A 19,827-nucleotide genomic window follows, 5' to 3' on the forward strand; every position below is an offset into this window, starting at 1 on the left:
CTGGCGGGGCGAAAATCAGTCCGGCGCGGGCCTAGCCCCTCAAGGGCTCGGCCCCTCAAGATGTGGGGAATTCCGCACCTTTGGGGCGGCGCGATGCCCGACTGATTCGCTCCGTTTTTGGCGGCAGTCGGCGGACATCGCGCCGATTGCGGAGAATCCCGCCCCATGTCTCTCTCAGAAACTGCATTGAAATAGTTTCCAGTCCATCCATTGCACTCTTCTGGGACAACTATGAGCAGGCTTTATCGGGGATGGAGGGCAGTGACGTGGCTTTGGAGGTTGGTTCAAGGTTGCGAGGGAACGAGGAGGGCAGCTGACGGGGGCATACAGCTACACTTGCGGATTGGGGTGGGGGTCGCTATAGGTGTAGGTGCTCCTGAAGTTTGTTGTTTGGTGTTCAAGTGAATTTCTGGTGCTATATAGCTTGCTGTCTTTGTTGCTTGTGTAAGCATTTAGAGCCGTGCAAGTCTGCAGTTTGTGGCATGGGAGTGTATGTGTGTGTGTGGGGAGGGGAGGGTGGGGGGCAGAGTTGGCTGCGGGGCACACGGGGTGGGGTGGGGTGTGATGAGAGTCAAGGAGCCGGGCCTATTAGGTTGGGTGGAGGATACCACAAAAGAAAAGACAACGTGTTGCCCACCCTGTGGTGGGGGATCTCAACTTCTGGAGAAGTTGTCATATCGGCTAAAATGCTAAGACATGACAGCAATGAGATCTCTGAATGATGCAGCCCAAGTAAGAAAGGTGCCTCTCAACTCTGCCTATCCCTGAAGCCCTCTAACATTCCTAACACTCATGCTAGCCACACTAATTGGCCATCAAGAGTTTACCCACAGCAATGTCAGCTGCCCACAGTTTCAAAGTCAAAGAATGGGATGAGTATTCAGCATTCAGGGCTCAACACTTGGATGCACGGGATCAAGAGGCACTGGGCTTGTTTCTGTGCCAAGACCCCAGTGTCTGATAGTCCATTAGCCCTGAAGGTGGATTAGCGAGTATAGAACCCTCCTGTCAGAACCTGCAGTGTTAGAGAGGCTAAGGGATAGGTGAACCAGATGGGAGGCTAAAGGCGAGTCTTAAAGTGGGCGAGGGCAGAGGCCGGGGCCAGTCCTGTAATGGAGATGGGAGGGCACCTGAATTGCGAGTAAATGGTTACCGCTGGATAAGGTCTGGAACTGGCTGTTCCAGGTCCAGGAGGCAAATGGGTCCAGGGAGATAATAATGGTCAGCAGCTACGACACCGACCTGACTCTCTCAGTCATCCATCGCAGGAATACGAGCGATATTGGCATGGAGCCGGTGGAGCTGACCATCCTACTAATAACTCTACTAGTGGAGGAAGACTCCAGCAACAATGTGCAGCAGCCCCCAGGGAAGCCCCTGTGGGAGGAGACCAGGGGGCCGCAGGGCAGTCTCAGGGGCCGGAGGGTGCACCGACCACGCAGAGGGCACCAAGGCGCAGGAGATCCAAGGTCTCCATGACAATGTGTCCATCATGGATCTATCGGACAATATGTGCTGTTGAAGTCTCTGCCTCATGAGGGAGACTGTTCAGAAAGTGTACCTGTTGACTTGGTGCCACGAGGCAGCAGAGGACACCCACTCCCTGTTGCTGTGAAGGTCATGGCAGCCCTAAACCTCTATGTAACGGGGTCCTTCCAGGATTCCATGGGTGGCCTTTGTGGAATATCACAGGCATCCGTCCAGAACAACATCCGTGAGGTCATGGATGAACTTTATGTTAGGACTCTGGACTACATAGAGTTTGACCTGGACCAGGCCCAGCAGGACGAGAGAACCAAGGGACTTGGGAACATAGTTGGTCTGCCACAGGTGCAGGGGCGATCGACTGCGCCCAGGTCACTCTCCGCGCCCCATGGCACCAGGGAATCCCCTTCATAAACCGAACGGGATTCCAATCCCTCGAGGTGCAGCTAGTGTGTGACTGCCAGATACGCTTAATGTATGTGTGTGCGCATTTTCCAGGGAGCGTGCATGACAGATACATCCTCAGCCAATCAGATTCCTGGAATCTTCGAGAGACAGCGCAGGCTGCTGGGGCGGCTTGTTTGGGACCCCTCAGGTCATGTCAGATGATACCAGTGTGGAGGCCAATGACCTCAATGAAGGCCAGGTACAATGAGGCTCACAGTGCCACCCAATCTGTCATTGGGCGTGCAATGGCCTGTTAAAGATGCGGTTCCGCTGCCTCGACAGATCTGGTGGGGCTCTGCAACACAGCCCCCCAGAGGCTCTCCTGTCTTGTCGTAGTCTACTGTGCCTTCCACAACTTGGCTCTGCAGCTGGACGATGAACTTCCTGAGGAAGACCTTGAGGAGCAGCACGTATCTTCGGACAAGGAGGACATGTGGCAGGGCATTGAGGAAGAGCCAGCTGAGTATCCAGAGCTTCGAGGCCAGGCGGGGGCACGGTTACGCAAGGAAAGGGGGGGGCTAGAGAAGCCCTCATTGTCTCCCGCATCATGGAGGAGGACTAACTTGCTGTTCTACAATGTGACCCACCCCAGGATTTCATGACCCCTCTGCGACCAGGGAATGAAGTTGGCTGGGATACCGAACATCAGGGTGCTGGGCAGGGGAATCCCTGTGTGCCTGCTGCCTGTTCAATGCAGGAGGGCGATGACGACTCGCAGTGACAAATGGTCTGTGGTGCTCCTCAGACACTGTTTATGTCTGACTCCTGTCAGTCAGTTGCCAGCACGCTGACTCCCCAGCTCATGTCTGAGTCAGGATCTATACTACATTCCTTTGTCTCCTTGCTCTGGAGACAAGGGTGTAGGATTCACTGAATAGTGCGTGAGTCCTATCACTGCGAATGAATCATTTGCACTGTCGCCACATCCTGGGTTAGTGCGTGGTCAATTCTCATCATGATAATAATAATCATCTTTATTAGTGTCACAAGTAGGCTTACATTAACACTGCAATGAAGTTACTGTGTAAATCCCCTAGTCGCCACATTCCGGCACCTGCTCGGGTACCCTGAGGGAGAATTCAGAATGTCCAATTCACCTAACAAGCACGTCTTTTGGGACTTGTGGGAGGAAACTGGAGCAGCCAGAGGAAACGGAGAACATGCAGACTCCGGACAGACAGTGACCCAAGCTGGGAATTGAACCCAGGTCCCTGGCGCTCTGAAGCAACAGTGCTAACCACAGTTCTAGCCCCACTTGACCTGGAGTCGCAACACAGGTGGAATTAGATTTTATTCAAATTGCCCAAGGTCTTTGGTTGAGCCCAAATAACTACAGTCACCAGGTTTGTAACTTTAAAACACAAGTAACCTTTTATTATGTACAGTTTTATAATTAAACAGACAGAAAATGTAACTGACTATCTGCTACCCCTTTCCCAACCCCTCCATCCTAACTCACGACAATCTCTACACACACAAACACACAAAGAACACAGGGGAAAGGGTGGCGGAAAGGAAAGAAAATATAAGGGTCAGGATTCTTGATGCACTGGGATGACTTCCAGTTAATGTCTTTCTGAATTTAGGCTTTTGTTTTGATACTTCTTCCTTCTAGGCTTGAGATGCTTTTCTCTGGCAAGGTTGTCTACTTTCTCTGCAGATTCAGCATAATTTCACGTTCACAACAAAGGATGTGCCTGGATTGGCGGCATGGTGGTGCAGCGGTGAGCACTGCTGCTTCACAGCACCAGGGAGCCAATTTTGATTCTGACTTTGCATGACTGTCTGTGTGGAGTTCACACATTCTCCCACTGTCTGCGTGGGTTTTCCTCCGGATGCTCCGGTTTCTTCCCACCGTCTAAAGATGTGCAGGTTTTGGTAGATTGGCCATGCTAAATTGCCCCTTAGTGTCCAAAAGGTGATGTGGGGTTACGGGAATAGGGTAGGAGATTGGGTCTAGGTGGAGTGCTCTTTTGGAGGGTCGGTGGAGACTCGATGGGCTGAATGGCCTCCTTCTGCACTCTGGCAATTCTATGATTCACTTGCTGCTTGTAGAACAATAGAGCAGTTCTTCCACTTCAGCAGCAGGAGAGAGAGAGGGAGAGAGTGTGTTCCTTTCAATTCCAAGGCCTAAACACTTAAACCAAGTTCTCACAGAAAGCATCATGCAGGAACCAATCGTTGACTGTTGTCAGGCAGAACACTGTCCTTGGCCAGCCCACCAGTTGCAGTTAACCAATTGATCCGACCCCTTTCACAATCTGGTTTCTAAGATCTACTCAGAGCCGAGGAGTCTGGTTTCTCCTCTCCAAAATAAAAAAACAGGGAACGCAGTATCCTGGCAAGTAGGTTGTTTCAACTTTGAATCATCTGCTTAAAGGCACATCCTGATTGTGGGTCCATGGACTGAAATAATTAAAATACAAGAAATGGGAACAAAGGAAATAACAGGAAGGACTCTTCAGGCACTGAGAAGGCCTAACCATTTGACAGGCATTGAGGGCCACTGAGAACAACTGTGTCCCGATGAAGAGAAGCTCCTTACTATTAGGAAGAGGGTTAAAGATTCTAAGACGTTAAGGTGGTGAAGAACAGTAATATTTAATTCAGTGACATTTCCAATTTTAACAAGTGACAATGCCCCCCAATTACCTGTACCTAACTTCACCTGTGCCTACACTGTACAATTCCTTACACTTGCGTACTCTCACACTGTGTCTAGGTGCGTTCCTATGATGCCCATCAGACATGGGCGGCCTGCTGTCTCCACACCCTGTTGCCCGAGATGCCCTTGGCGGATATCTTCTGGAGTTCTGGGACCTGGAGGGCCCCGCCTACTTTCAGGTGGCAATGGTGTTGCAGCGTCATTCTTTTTTGCCTGAGTTGCACCGGTCTCAGGAAGGGGGAATTCACTCCCAGGGTCGGGGTGGAAGGCCCTGGGATGTGCTCCAGCGGATCGTCCTCTCTCCGGGTGCTTGTGAGCCCCAGAATTACTCCATGGGATGGAGCAAAATAATAATCTTTATTCATATCACAAGTAGGTTTACATTAACACTACAATAAAGTTACTGTGAAAATCCCCTAGTTGCCACATTCTGGCGCCTGTTCGGCTACACAGGGATAATTCAGAATGGCAAAAGCTGGAGTAAGTTACCAGAAGCCTCAACATCACTTGGCGCTGCCAGTCCTGGAGGCCTACCATTGTCTGAACCACGCAGGTGAAGCCCCCAGCCATGGTCTTCAGGATCCGTGAAGGATCTGACCTCTTGTCCCAGGCTTTCCAGTGCAGATGCCACCTTTGCAGTGTGGCCTAGGTGCTACGCACCACTGGCAGCATCTCCTGCAACAGAAGGCTGTGGGATTCCTCCATTCAGCCTTGCTGTTGCCCGAGTGTCGCTGACACCCTCTCCTGGTATTCCCGGCTCTGCCTTTGCATCTCCAACAGCTGAGGGACGAACGTATCCAGAGGCACGGCACATGGCTGGGGCAAAGCTGGGTCCTGGGATCCAGCAGATCTCTGACTATCAGACCCCTGGGTCATTCCTGACTCCATCTGATGTGCATCATTGGCTGTGTGGTGTTCATGAGATAGTCACCCAGAGGCCTGCCTGCTCAGGTTGCCTGCCAAGATGTGTATCTCTGCACTGGTGATGGTGCGGGTGATAGTCGTGATGCATCTTCGGTGACCTCCTCTGACCTTTCCTCCGAGGTCGTGTCGAGGGTAGGCGGTGGGACACTGCTGGTGGGTGGGTCTGGCTGATCGGGTGATGTTCCTGCAAAGAAAGGAAGACCAGGTCAAGTGTTTGGAGTACACAGAATTCACTTGAGTTTGGTCATCTCGATGAAGGTGCAGTGGCTCCTCACTTTTCTCTCACAGGCCAACCTCGCTCTAGTCACAGGCCCATTCCTGTTCCACCCCTGTGACCTCCATGGCTCTCTCCTCAGAAGGAGTCAGGAATCTCAGCTCAGGCATCCCACCGCATGTCTTCTCTCACTCGCTGCAGTTGTGGGCATGCTTCTCCCGCAGGAACACAAATGGGGATGATGTGAGCTGGCTGTTTGGCAGGTCAGATGTCGATGAAGCCTGGCATGTGTGGGCACCGTGCGTAAGCAGGGAGGGATTGAAATGAGGAGTGGCAGGGCATGTGAGTATTCTTCACGAGTTCTGGGACTCTGCAAGGGGAGTGGACAGAGGAGACTGGGAGCACTTACCCTAGCTGAACAGAGTAGGCTGTTCATCTTCTTGCACATTGCACCGCCGTTGTCTTGTGCAGCGTGACTAGAGCTGCGACCATCTCCCAGCTGGGATTTGTCACCTTGCGAGAGGGTCTCTTGCCAGCCTCTCCTCCATGGCATATAGCAAACGGGTGATCCGAGAATTGACAAGTTGGTTTCCTCACTGCCATCCTCCCGGATTCAATGAGAGCAAGTGCTGTGGAAATTTTTTTATGCAGTGGCCCCTTCATTGAAGAGCTCAGGCGACCACCGGGGAGGGCGAATAGGATGCTTCGCACCTCAGGTGTGGCATTTTTCACGTAGGGAAAAAAAATTTGAAGTAACCTAAGTGCAGTCCGATCGCATTGCCAGAGCTGATGGGAATCACACCGATTTCCGTGCCAAAAATTACACTGTCATTTTTTCGGTAATTTCCACCCTACAGATCTCAACCAGTGCCACCCATTTCCCCATTTCCCCTTGTCCCTTGTTCTTTTTGTTGAAAGCATATTTTAAAATTGTAACAACTAAAAACATAAACTTTAAATAGTTCAAAAATTAGTTCTATTACATATAGTTAAAAATTGAACGCACACTTACCATAATCAAGCTCTCTTGCGGGCCATTTATATGAAGTCCAGAAGTAAGGGGTCTAGAAAGATGGAAAGGGATTATTTAGGATGACATTTGCAGTAAGTTCATGTGGTTTAAAACTGTTGGGTGTTTTCATGTTCAGTTATTCTATATGTCATGTGAGTGAGAGTACGTTTAAGAAATGGGTGTTTATAAATGGGTGTGTATATAAATATCTGTAGTGAGAGTACCTTTAAGAAATGGGTGTTTACTACTGCAGTGATGTCAGAGAGTGGGTGGAGCTGGGTTGACAGTCAGCCTTTTACTTTCGTGTTTGAGCAGGCTGCAGGGTGTGTTTTAGTTTTGTTTTCAGTGTTGGAGCTGAAGCCAGACCAAGCAGGTGTACTGCTATTCTCTCTGCCATCAAAAGACTATCTCTTGATCATTTGGTGAATTCAGAATTTTAAATGTTTTCAATAGTGACTTTAACCTAATGTGCTTTTGTTGAAAGGTGTTTTAAGTCGTATGGACGTTAAAAGGAAAGCTTAAAGGATTACTTAGTGTTGTATTCTTTGGTGGTTGTATTTGAATTGATGGTTGCTAAAATGTTCACTATGTTTTAAAAAGGTTAACTTGAGTTCATAGAATAAACATTGTTTTGCTTTAAAAAATACTTCTCCATTTCTGCTGTACCACCACACCTGTAGAGTGGGCCGTGTGCTCCCCGTACCACAATCTATTAAAAGTTGTGGGTCAGGTGAACTCCATGATACACTTTGGGGTTCTCTAAACCCTGGCCCATAACATATGCTTCGTCCCAAATTACAATTTTGCTTGATAGTGTTTGTGCCAGGAGTCAATCACCTTTGGCATTTAATCGTATGTTTAGTGGCGCAGTACCTGAAAACCTTAACATGGGTTACTGTGCTTATCCTTAATATAGTTTGAAAAATAAACAAATTCATATTCAGTTTGATTTGAATGAAATATGCAACGGTTTATCTTACATCTGCCGCGACAGTGGTCAGGGTACAAGTCAATATGCAAAGGTTTTCTATTGCACTATTATCTCTTAATTAATGCATAAATGGTTTAGATGTAGAAATGTAAATCAAAGTAATCAAATTAGAAAAAATACTGCACTTCTGGAGATATCATCGAAGCTTTACCTCTGATCATTTTTCAGTGTTGTTGAAAAAAGACAAGTGTTGTTGCAACACTGATTTGAATTTCAACAAACTTGGAATTTAACTGTCAGTTATCAGTTAACTGATGCATTCTCCATGGCAACACCTTGACCAACCAGAGCCCACTTGCCAACCAATCAACACTCTATTCTCATGCAGCATAAATGTTTGTTCCCGTTACAATTTGGTATTCTTGAGAATTGACCTGGTGAGTGCACAATGACAAGCTTTGACATGTGTCTTTTTTCAGCCAAACTCAATTTTAGTACTACCAAACGCCTTGATCATATTTCAGTTGGGCCATGTCCCAGTTATTAAAATATTTATTAGATTCCTTGCAGACAGTAAACCATATTTCCAACTAATAGCTAGCTCACCCACTATTTTATTTTTTTATCACGCGTATGGAATAAATCCACTGTCATTGTCATAATATAAATAAAAAATGACATTTTAGTGCGTTATTACAACACAATGTGAAGATATTGTGCATATAAAAGGGTGAGTGGAGCACAGAATGCAATTTAATATTCTGTTTCATTACAATATAAAGTTGGTGGCAGACACAACTCATTTAGTGTTTCTGGTTCATAAAATAGACACGAATCATGCAATCATTATAAACGTCAAAACTGCACCATTTTGCCAACAGTTGTGGGCCTTGAACACCTTAACCAATATGGCCAAAATCTTCCATCCTCATTCGCGACTGGGATTTTCCAGTGCCACTGACAGTGAATGGAGCTTGACCAAATTTTCCGTTCTTGCTCGCAACGGGTCCTGCCACAGGCGAGACCTGAGAATCCCACCCAGTATCTCAGTTAAATCTCGAGCTCGAGATTGGGGCTGATACAGTTGAAGGTGGTGCACCGGGCGTACTTAGCTAGGGCTAGGATGAGTCAAAAGTTGTTTGAGGGGGTGGAAGATAAGTGCGGGTGCTGTGGGAGGGGACTGGAAAATCATGTGCTTGTCCTGAGCTGGTGAGAGTTTGGGTTTTCTTCTTCAGGACCATGTCGGCGATTCTACAGATGGAATTGGTGCCCGGTCTCCTGGTGGCCATACCTGCCGGAGCTGTAGACGGGTGTGTAGCGGGGGGGGGGGGGGGGGGGGGGGGGATGTCTTAGCCTTGGCCTGCAGGTGGTGCTGTTGGAGTGGAGGTCAGCTTCTCCACCCAATGCCTCGGTATGGCTGGCGGATCTTCTGGAGTTTGTGCATCTTGACAAAATTAAATATATGTTAAGGGGTGCAATTGAGGACTTTTATAAAAGATGGCGGGCGTCCTTTCATTCTGTTTTTAAAGAGCTAGTCTCCGTCAACTGTTCGGGATGGGGATTGCGTTTTTGTTTGAGGGCGTGCTTTGTTTAATTTTATTGTTCTGTATTCATTAAAAAATGTTCAATAAAACTATATATTTTTTAAATCTCTAGCTCGAGATGGGACATTAGATCTGGTAAACAGAGCTGTGCTATAGTACACTTCCTGATGAGAAACACACATATGTGGGCTTTCCTTTAACTGATTATAGTCCACTGATCTTCAACTAAATTGAGCCAGGGAAATTACAGCGAAATCTTTGGGTACACTACAGATTGATGCTTTTATCGCAACTGCTAGCTGATATTGCCACAGACTGATGGAGCACTTTCTTAACTAGTGAAATACAAAACAGTTGTTTTAATTGAATCACTTTGTTTTGGAATGTTATTACCCTTAGGGAGCACCACCATTCACGAACTGCAGTCGGAGCTGCTGCTAATTTTGCGCTGTTGCTATTCCTCAGAGAAGTGCTTTTTCGTGCAAAGGCAGACTAGTGCTAATTCCAAAATAACACAAATAAACAAGCTTCCGTGATGACTTGGTGGATAAACACAATGGGCAGCATGGTACTGAACCAGGTGGATGAAGGAGATTCTGCTGAAACCATCGTTTTGGGGAGTAGTAGAGTTAGTACACATTCGTCATAGAGAGTGAAAGATTCATAGAGGAGGTGGGGGGCACTCCAAAGGAAGCCACATCCATCCAGGGTGTTCAGGTTAATAACTCTCCCACCTGAACCCCAGCAAGGAACAATGCACCAACATTTTTGCTCAATTCAATCTGTCTTCATTGAAACCTGTCACCTCCTGCTGCCACAGCTGAAACATCAGAGTAGGGTGAGGGTGCATTGCCAGTGGCTATGACAGGAAGCATGGCTATGATTTTTTAAAATAACTTGGCTCCTCCCAGGTTGGAGCAGGCAATATTTGCAACATCGCCTAGTTTGCAATCTGGGTTCACCTGAGGGTCTCTGCAAAGAAAACGGAATACATTCCATGTTCTCTTGTCAGAGAGAAGTAGAAGGAGTGAGCACACAGTTTCATGAGGATTTCAGGCTTCCACATGGCTCAGGACATAATTGACTGCATGCAGGTCCCTTTGTGGGTTCCGCATGTCAACTCAAAGATGTACTTCAAGCAAAAGACATTCTACTGTCTCAATGTTCAGTTGGGATGTGACCATAGGCAATGAATCATGTGGGCCAAGACCGGTAGCCTGGCAGTAGTTATGCTGCCTACCTTCTGCAACAGTCTGCTGTGTCATCTGCATTCAAACCACCTTGGCACACCAGCGAGTGGCTACTGGGTGGCAAGGGCTATCCACTGTAAACACATAGGCAGCATACATACAATGAAAGGCACGCTGTTACACAAAATGTTGTAGCGCAAACCACTGGGGTCCTGGAACAACATTTCCGCTAACTGGACAAAGCTTGAAGAGCCTTGCAGTACTTGGCAGAGTGCGTCCCAAGATCTTTCACAGTCTGCTGCATGTTGTATGCACTGCAATCATGGGGACACAGCCCTTGGCACCAGCTATATAGATAAGCTAGGGTGGAGGAGTTGGAGGGGAAAAAGAATGAAGAAAAGGAATGGAGGTGGTAACCAGCACAGCCCGTCTGCCTTGGCTGTCCATGATTGACTCATACAACTATGATACCAGGAAACACAACCTCAAGTCCCCATTCACCAAGAGTTCTGCAACTTACCTGCCCTGTTACTGACCATCGCAGCATCTGCTTGGCCACAATGCTAAAATGAAAATCACCACAAAATAAATATTCCATGCCAAATTTATAAATTAAATCAAAGGGTGTGGAGGAGGTTTACCAGGATGTTGCCTGGTCTGGAAAGTTTTAGCTGAGTGGAGAGGCTGAGTTGACTTGGACTGTTTTCATTAGAACAACGGAGGTTGAGGGGTGACCTGATAAGAGCTCTATAAGATTATGAGAGGCATGGATAGAGTGGATGGGCAGGCACCCTTTCCCAGGGTGGAGGGGTCAGTCACCAAGGGGCATAGGTTTAAGGTGCATGGGGCAACGTTTAGAGGAAATGTGCGAGGCAGGTTTTTTACACAGAGGATGGTGAGTGCCTGGAACGGGTTGCCAGGGGAGGTTGTGGAAGCAGATACATTAACGGTGTTCAAAAGACATCTTGACAAATACATGGATAAGATGGGTATAGAGAGATACGGCACTAACAAGTGCTGATGGTTTTGGCCAAGAGTGGTATCATTGCTTGGTACAGACTTGGAGGGACAAATGGCCTGTTCCTGAGCTGTATTGTTCTTTGTTCTTTGTTCATTCCATATTGGATACACATGTTACTGAATCACCCTATGTGCATTTCCTTAGTGCTTGGCTTCCATGTACCTTTGCCTTTCTCAGTGCTCCTTTCCAATGTTATTCCAATGGCCGCAACATGATTGGTGGATGCTGTTGATTTAATCAATTTTTGATTAATCTTTATCGGTATCACAAGTACTCTTACATTAACACTGCAATGGCGTCACTGTGAAAATTCCCTAGTCGCCACACTCCGGTGTCTGTTCGGGAACACAGAGGGAGAATTCAGAATGTCCAATTCACCTGACAAGTCTTTCGGGATTTGTGGGAGGAAGCCGGAGCACCCGGAGGAAACCCACGCAGACACGGGGAGAACGCGCAGACTCCATACAGACAGTGACCCAAGCCGGGAATCGAACCTGGGTCCCTGGCGCTGTAAAGCAACTGTGCTAACCACTGTGCTACCGTATCACCCATTTTCAGTGGCAAAAACATTGGAGGATAATGTTCAGTAGGTTTGGCCCTATAAGATTCTGCTTCGCCCTACACTATCTCGGGATGAGTGGCATCAGTCTAGACCAACTGGTATTGTACATCTGAAAGGAGCAAGGCACAAGGGTAGGGTTGTGATGAGTGCAGAAGGAGAAAGGTAAGAGGTTCATGCTTGCACTGTCTGTACTTGGTAAATCAGAAGAGGTTTTAAGATTGGGGAAAGCGGGATGTGAGATGGAGGATTAGGTATGAATTAGGAATGAGGGCATCATCATCTTCAATGATTTAAGGCCCTTCTCTAGCGACAGTCTTAGCAATGGCTGCTCCAGTGGCTGCTCCCCCAATGAGTCTGTTCCCCCCACCAGGATGGCATCCGCGGCCGCGACGCCGAGCTCCCGTCGGGTGAAACCATACGGGAACCACGCCGGTGGAACTCGGCCGGTCGACCGTGTAGAATCGCCGCGGATCATCTTTCAACGGCCCCCGACTGGTGCCGCGTTGACCGTGCGCGCGCTTGACTGGCGCCGATTCTCCGGTCGCCGGAGAATCGCGTCTCGCCGTCGGACCCGATCAGGGCATTCTCTGCCCCCGTGCCAATCGTGATTTCGCACCCCCCCCCCCCCCCCCTCCCCTCCCTCCGCAGAATCTTTGCTTCCATATGCTGGTGGTGAGATGTATAGACCAGCATCTGGCTGTATGCTGAAGCATAGCCTCCTCACAGCTGGTGGCAGAGAACACCCCAGGATCTAAGGAAGTAGGTTTTGGCCTGTGGGATGGGTAATAGCCTCTTACAAGCAGCTCTCTTTATCTGCCGTGCCCTTCAAAGGCAAAGCTTGTGCTCATTGATGAAGCAGTTGCTACTCGTTCACTTTCTCCAGCTGTTCCTCCACTCAAAGCAATGATTCAGAAATAGCTCATGTGATAAGCCGTGTTAATCAGGGTAAGTGTAAAAAAAGAAGAAAGCAGTCTCTAGCAGGACTGCCTTGGAAATCCATTACTCACAACCGCGCACAAATCTAATGAGCTGTGTGCCTGCAGCTCGAGAGCCCCTTTGAATGTGGCATCCAGTCACATCAGTCAGTTTGCAAAGTCAATCCCACAGGGTTTTATTTAGTAGAACGTCTATCCCATGGATTGTTGCCATTTTTTGGGACATGGGCCAACTAGGCAATCGATAAGTCATGGGCTTTTGATGCATTGAAAGTTCACACGGTCCCAAACATCATCCAGAGAAACGAGGTTTATAATTGATGTATTTCAGTTATCTGCATATTGTTATGAGATGCCCACCAAATTGGCACATGTGCTGTATATCCCCCGTTACTTCCAGTATGAAAATACAGAAGCGGCATCATCAAACAGGGGACAATTTCCCACCCAGGTGAGGCTAAGGAGTGTGCGTAACTCACATGTCCCATCTCCATTTTCACGCTCCTGCTGCTGAATCACAGAATCATAGAATTCAGTGCAGAAGGAGTTCATTCGGCCCATTGAATCTGCACCACCCTTTGCAAAGAGCACCCTACTTAAGCTTTTGTTTATAACCTATAATGGAACAGTATGCAACTGAGAAGTAACCCCTGAATATTAAAAGGAGTTGCATTTGTCGGTACTTAATTCAACATTCTGATAAATATTTACATCTGTGGAGATCGCTGAAATGCGCGACTTTACATGATGCCACATTAAAGCTGCAGTATTCCACAAGAATCCTATCATTGTACAGTAAAGGATTAAAAAAATTAGAAACGTACATTCGCAGACGTTCATTATCCAACAGGTAAAGATAATGGCACAATTAAAGGTAAATTTATTAGCTTCACATGGTCTTACCTGAAATCGATAAGGAGAATCATCTGCCCGGAGTACAAAGTTCTTCGGATCCTTCAATGGGTAAATGTAGCCATATTTTACTATTAAGTCACCAAGATGAAGGGATTCTGCAGCAGAGAGATGGCGTTACAGGTCATTGGTAATAGAAACAGTAAGCCTTGATGTTACTCATTACAATATTGCCATTAAACCATTGTGCATTGGTATCAAACTCCACTGGCTGTGATTTAAGCAGAGGCAAGGACTTGATTATTTGAAATGAATTTTACTCCATCAAGTTTAAGACATGAGCCTGAAGTGTAAGTTATCAGCAAATACCAGTCGTAGCAAAACAATACTGAGGTCAATTTTAATTTTGCCTGCGTTTTGGATCGTCGAGCTGGTGAAACACGTAGAAGGGATTGCTTTGTCCTGGATGGTGTTGAACTTGATGAGTGTTGTTGGAGAGGCCACTCATCCAGGCAATGGAGAGTATTCCATCATGCTCCTGACATGTGCCTTGCAGTTGGCAGACAACTTCGCCGTAAGAATTTCCAGTCTCTGATCTGCTCTTGTAGCCAGCGTATTTAAATGGCTGGTGCAGGTCAATATCTGGTCAAGGGAACCCCAGGATATTGATAGAGGTGGAATTCAGCAATGCCCAGATCTTGTGTGGCATGGATGTTACACACCACTTATCAGGCTCAGGATTAGAAGCTTCCTGCAAGTTGATGCATGAGGCAGACAAAGCATGAGGCTTATGGCTGTTTCTGGAGCTACTTTTTCCTGGAGCAGAGACTGTAGCTTGAGGGTGCCACTCTGCATCAAGCATGGCTTACCAGCTGACTCCATCACTTTTACCATAATAGGCATATTGGATGGATTTACAGGTTGATAATCAGCTTGCTCCGCCACATTATGAATGCACTTTCCATGGTCATGTCCAGAGGTTCGGGCTCAGAGACAGGGCCATTGCACTCCAAGACTCCCCACACTTACCAGTCCAAGCTTGAATATTGCCCACGTTTGCTGCATATGAACACAGGGTTCTTCAATGTCCAAGGAGTTGCAACCGGTGCAGAACATTGTGCAATTATCAGCAAACGTCCCCTCTGATACTATAATGGAGAGGTCGTTGATGAAACAATTGAAGATGATTGGGTCTAGGACACTGCCCTGAGGAACTACTGAAGTGATGTCCAATGACTGAGATGATTGGTCTACAAAAACCACAACCAGCTTTCTTTGTGCTATGTTTGACTTCAACCAGTGAAGGGTTTTCCCCTGATTCCTATTGGTTTCAGTTTTGCTAAGGCTCCTTGTTGTCTCACTTGGTCAAAAGCTGTCTTTGTGTCCAGGGCACTAGCTGTCACCTCTCTTCTTGAGTTCAGCTCTTTTTGTTCAAGTTTGAACTAAGGCTGTAATGAGTTCAGGAGCTGAGTGACCCTGACGGAACTCAAACTGAGTGTCAGTGATCAGGTTATTGCCGAATCAGTGCCGCTTGATAGCACTTTCGACGAGAACTTCAATCACTTTGCTGATGATTGAGAGGAGATTGATGGGGCAGTAATTAGTTAGGTTGGATTTGCCCCGACTTTAGTGGACTGGACATACCTGAGCAATTTTGTCAGGTAGAAGCCAATGTTGATTCTGCACTGGAACAGCTTGGCTAGGGGCCTCCGTTCTGTTCCAAATTGTTGTCAAGCCCCATAGCCATCACAATATCCAGTGCCTTCAGCCATTTCATGATACCACATGGAATGAATTCAATTGGCTGAAGACTGGCAGCTGTGATGCTGGAGACCCTGGAGGAGACCAAGGTGGATCATCCATTCAGCACTTCTGGCTGAAGATGTAAATGCTTCATCCGTGAGCTAGAATGAAGCTTTCAAGATAACTGCACTGGAAAATTAATCACTTCTGTAAACTATAAAGGAGCCAGTTGTTGCAATCAAATATCTTCCAATTAATATAGAAATCTCAAATGTGCAGGAATAAACAAAATAAACATCAATTATGGCTCAGTAATTTCCACTCCCTTTAGGGTAGAAAGTTACATACATTTAGATTGATTAAATGTCAGTTTTTAACCACACTCCACCCCACTGGACCATTTTAATCAGTTTCCGTCAGATCCAGTGTGAAATATTGCTGAAATCTCCCTACACTTGATAGCATTCTCTGCTGCCAGGGTCTGTGCCAGGAATGGTAAAAATGATTCATCTGCAATGTTTCCACGCTTTATATCAATGTAGTTCTTCCTCACAACTGTCTGACATACACTGGACAGTTAAAGTTCATGAAGTCAAAATGGCAGCTCCATTTTTCTGCCGTTGAACAACAATATAGATAAAACCTACTGAAATGGTGGATTCTTTATTTTGCACCGTATACATCGTGTAACAGCATTGCGAAGAAGAATTTTTGTGGAGCATTTTAAAATTGGCACGGGGAGCTTTATGATAATACCAAACTTCTCAAATTAGATTGAGCATCTTGGGTAAATGAGCTATAAAAGTCACCTGAGCTCCAGCATTGTTGTTCGTTTGTGAGGGACCAAGCCTGCCTGTCTGATTATTATTTCCTCACAGAAACAGAGCTATTAATTAAAGTGCGGCTCAATGTTCATTATTGGAACTCAAGGGATGACTGTTTCTCCAAAACATGGTAGTTCACAAGGCTCATCAGCCAGAAGACGGAATTATGATGAAATGACTCACCTTTTCCTTCCTTAATCATTGAGGAAGTTAGGTGGTTGGCAGACACACTTCCTATTTTATTCAGATATTTTTCTCTTCGGCTCCCAAATAGGAGCTGAAAATGGGCGCACCCGGAGAAAATGCCAGTGCTAATCCATGTTTCCAATTCACTTCCTGGATAGCACTTCATCAAAACTTTCTCCCTACCTTTCTGGTGGCTACATTAGATAAAAGCAGCAGTGTGGAGTACAGGGAGATTGTGTCCTGTGACTCAACACAGAAATTTCCTGTAACTCATTGGCACAGTGGTTAGCACTGCTGCCTCAAAGTGCAAGGGGCATGGGCTTTATCCCAGCATTGGGTGACCGTCTGTGTGGAGTCTGCACATTCTCCCCGTGTCTGCGATGTTTTCCTCCACGTTCTCCCATAATCCAAAGATATGCAGGTTAGGTGAGGACAGGGCAGGGGAGTGGGGCTAGGGAGGATGTGCTTTCAGAGGATTGTTACAGACTTGATGGGCCAAATGGCCTCATTCTGCACTATAGGGATTCTATGGATTCTGATGAGCAGAGACAGATGCAACCACTGGCCCCATAGAGTTCTTGTAGTTCCCTTGAACACCCATTTAGCCTTAATGAAAAGGAAAGTATCATATAGGAAGGCCTTCGATCTGAATTTCCCTTGGGTTTCGGGACCCTGACATCGGGATCATGTGCAGGTCCTGACCCCAATGGTGTTCAATTCTCCTTGCCTGCACAATCTTTCTGGAGGTGGCCACTGAACGTGCCATTTCCGTGAACCCCTTCCAGTTAAAGACAGAGAATGGGCTGTGCAGGATTATGTCTGACCTAGAAGTTATGATATTCTTCCCGGTTTACACAAGTTCAGGTCACTAATATATATCATCAAAAAGAGCAGTATCTTTTGAAGCTCCTGTCATAATATACACCAGTATATCATGGTGCAGACACACACTGATGGACACACAGTGGGACCAATCAACATACACAACACCGCAACCAATCACCAGTGAGAGCACACGCACTATAAAGACAGGGGACATCAGAGTTCCCGCTCATTCGAGAAGCAGCTAGCTAGGAGCACAGAGCTCACAGCCTGCAACACAGACATTCACCATGTGCTGAGTGCATCAACTGGTTAGGACAAGGCAAAGGTCTTTAGTTAAAGCTGGTATCGTATTTACCCACAGTTCAAGTATGTTTAAATAGTTAACCTTTTAATAAAATAGTGTTGCACTACTTCACGTGTTGGTGAACTGTATGTGATCCAGAACACCCAACACATCAGCTCCCACTAGATAATTTTGATATGAGCAGTCCCTTTCATTCCAGAGGTTTTAATTTAGCTGGCCTGCATATAATGCGATACTTTGTCAAATGCCTTATGGAAGGCCATATACATAACTTAAACTGCACGACCCTCTTCAACTCTTTCCATTAGACAATCAGTTATCACTATCAATTTAGCCAAACACAGTTGGCCTTGTAACAATTCTATGCTGACTTGCATTCATTAGCCCATAATTTTCCAAGCGTCAATTATTTTTTTTCCCCAAGGTTATTGGCTCTAAAAATCACCCACCCACAGACATAAGGCCGACTGGCCTGTAATTCATAGAATCATAGAAACCCTACAGTGCAGAAGGAGGCCATTCGGCCCATTGAGTCTGTACCGACCCTCTGAAAGAGCGCCCTACATAGGCCCAATCCCCAGCCTAATTTGCATAACACCACCTTACCTTTGGACACTTAGGGGCAATTTAGCGTGGCCAATCCACCTGCACGTCTTTGGACTGTGGGACGAAACTGGAGAACCCGGTGGAAACCCATGCAGAGAATATGGGGAAACCCATGGGGAGAAAGTGCAAACTCCACTGAGGCAATCACCCAAGGTTGGAATTGAACCCGGGTCCCTGGCACTGTGAGGCAGCAGTGTTAACCACTGGGCACCGTGCTGTCCATCAATCCCTCTCCCTTTTTCAGAGGAGTGCAGCATTTGAAATCCTCTGGTCAGTTGGAATCCTCCTCGTCTACTGAAGTCCTTCTTGTCTGCTGAAATCCTCCTCGTGTATGAAAAGCATATCGGAAGATTGTGGACATGAGCATCCTGAATTTCAACTCGTAAACCAGTGATTATTATCGTGAGCAGTTTTGGGCCCCATATCTAAGGAAGATATGCTGGCCTTGGAAAGGGTCCAGAGGAGGTTCACAAGAATGATCCCTGGAATGAAGAGCTTGTTGTATGAGGAACTGTTGAGGACTCTGGGTCTGTACTCGTTGGAGTTTAGAAGGGTGAGGGGGGATCTTATTGAAACTTACAGGATACTGCGAGGCCTGGATAGAGTGGACGTGGAGAGGATGTTTCCACTTGTTGGAAAAACTAGAACCAGAGGACACCATCTCAGACTAAAGGGACTATCCTTTAAACAGAGATGAGGAGGAATTTCTTCAGCCAGAGGGCGATGAATCTGTGAAACTCTTTACCGCAGAAGGCTGTGGAGGCCAAATCACTGAGTGTCTTTAAGTCAGAGATAGATAGGTTCTTGATTAATAAGGGGATCAGTGGTTATGGGAGAAGGCAGGAGAATGGGGATGAGAAAAATATCAGCCATGATTGAAGGCAGGCTCGATGGGCCGAGTGGCCTAATTCTGCCCCTATGTCTTATGGTCTTATGGCAAAGTGGAGAATGGAATTCCGGGAAATTCCTCTCCAACCCTCCCAAGGGTGTTTCTTAAAAAAGGAAATATTGGCCAGGATTTTACGTGTCTTCCCCCAACATCCGGCGATTGAGGCAGGCCAATTAAAATGACATGCACTTCAGCGGGACCACAATGTCTCCCCAAGTGGGAGGGGAGTGTAAGTTTAAAAGTGGTTACAAATTTGCCTTACTCGAATAAGAATCCTCTGAGCTTGGTGGGCAGATTTAATCCTTGCTGCCCAGTGGGAATGAGGCAGACAGGCAATTTTAATCTCCTTGAGAGATAATAGGAAAGGGTCCACAGTTAAGCTGGTATTGCTTATACCCACGTTTACAGTATGTTAACACAGTTGAACAGTTAAAATAGCGTTACACCACTTCCAGCATTGTTGGCTTGTTTGTAAACCAGAACACCCAACACGACACCCTCCTAACCTTTTTGGTCACGAAGGGCAATTGATCATGGCCAATCCACCTAACCTGCACGTCTTTGGACTGTGGGAGGAAACCGGAGCACCCGGAGGAAACCCACGCAGACACGGGGAGAACGTGCAGACTCCACACAGACAGTGACCCAAGCCGGGAATCAAACCTGGG

The 19,827-nt window shown here is 46.9% G+C and overlaps 1 protein-coding gene across 3 annotated transcripts in view; it reads right to left on the reverse strand.

Moving 5' to 3' along the window:
• rgs11 (regulator of G protein signaling 11) overlaps nucleotides 1–19,827 on the reverse strand; it is a 196,172-nt gene that overhangs the window by 105,056 nt on the left and 71,289 nt on the right. For all 3 annotated transcript variants that reach the window (XM_072481296.1, XM_072481297.1, XM_072481295.1), the window contains exons 4-5: nucleotides 13,834–13,940; nucleotides 6,748–6,799 (exon numbers count right to left, since the gene is read on the reverse strand). In XM_072481296.1, the coding sequence (XP_072337397.1) occupies nucleotides 6,748–6,799; nucleotides 13,834–13,940 (159 nt within the window). The remainder of the gene's footprint in view (nucleotides 1–6,747; nucleotides 6,800–13,833; nucleotides 13,941–19,827) is intronic.

The sequence above is a fragment of the Scyliorhinus torazame genome, chromosome 17, assembly GCF_047496885.1.
Source record: "Scyliorhinus torazame isolate Kashiwa2021f chromosome 17, sScyTor2.1, whole genome shotgun sequence".
NCBI classification, from domain to species: domain Eukaryota; kingdom Metazoa; phylum Chordata; class Chondrichthyes; order Carcharhiniformes; family Scyliorhinidae; genus Scyliorhinus; species Scyliorhinus torazame.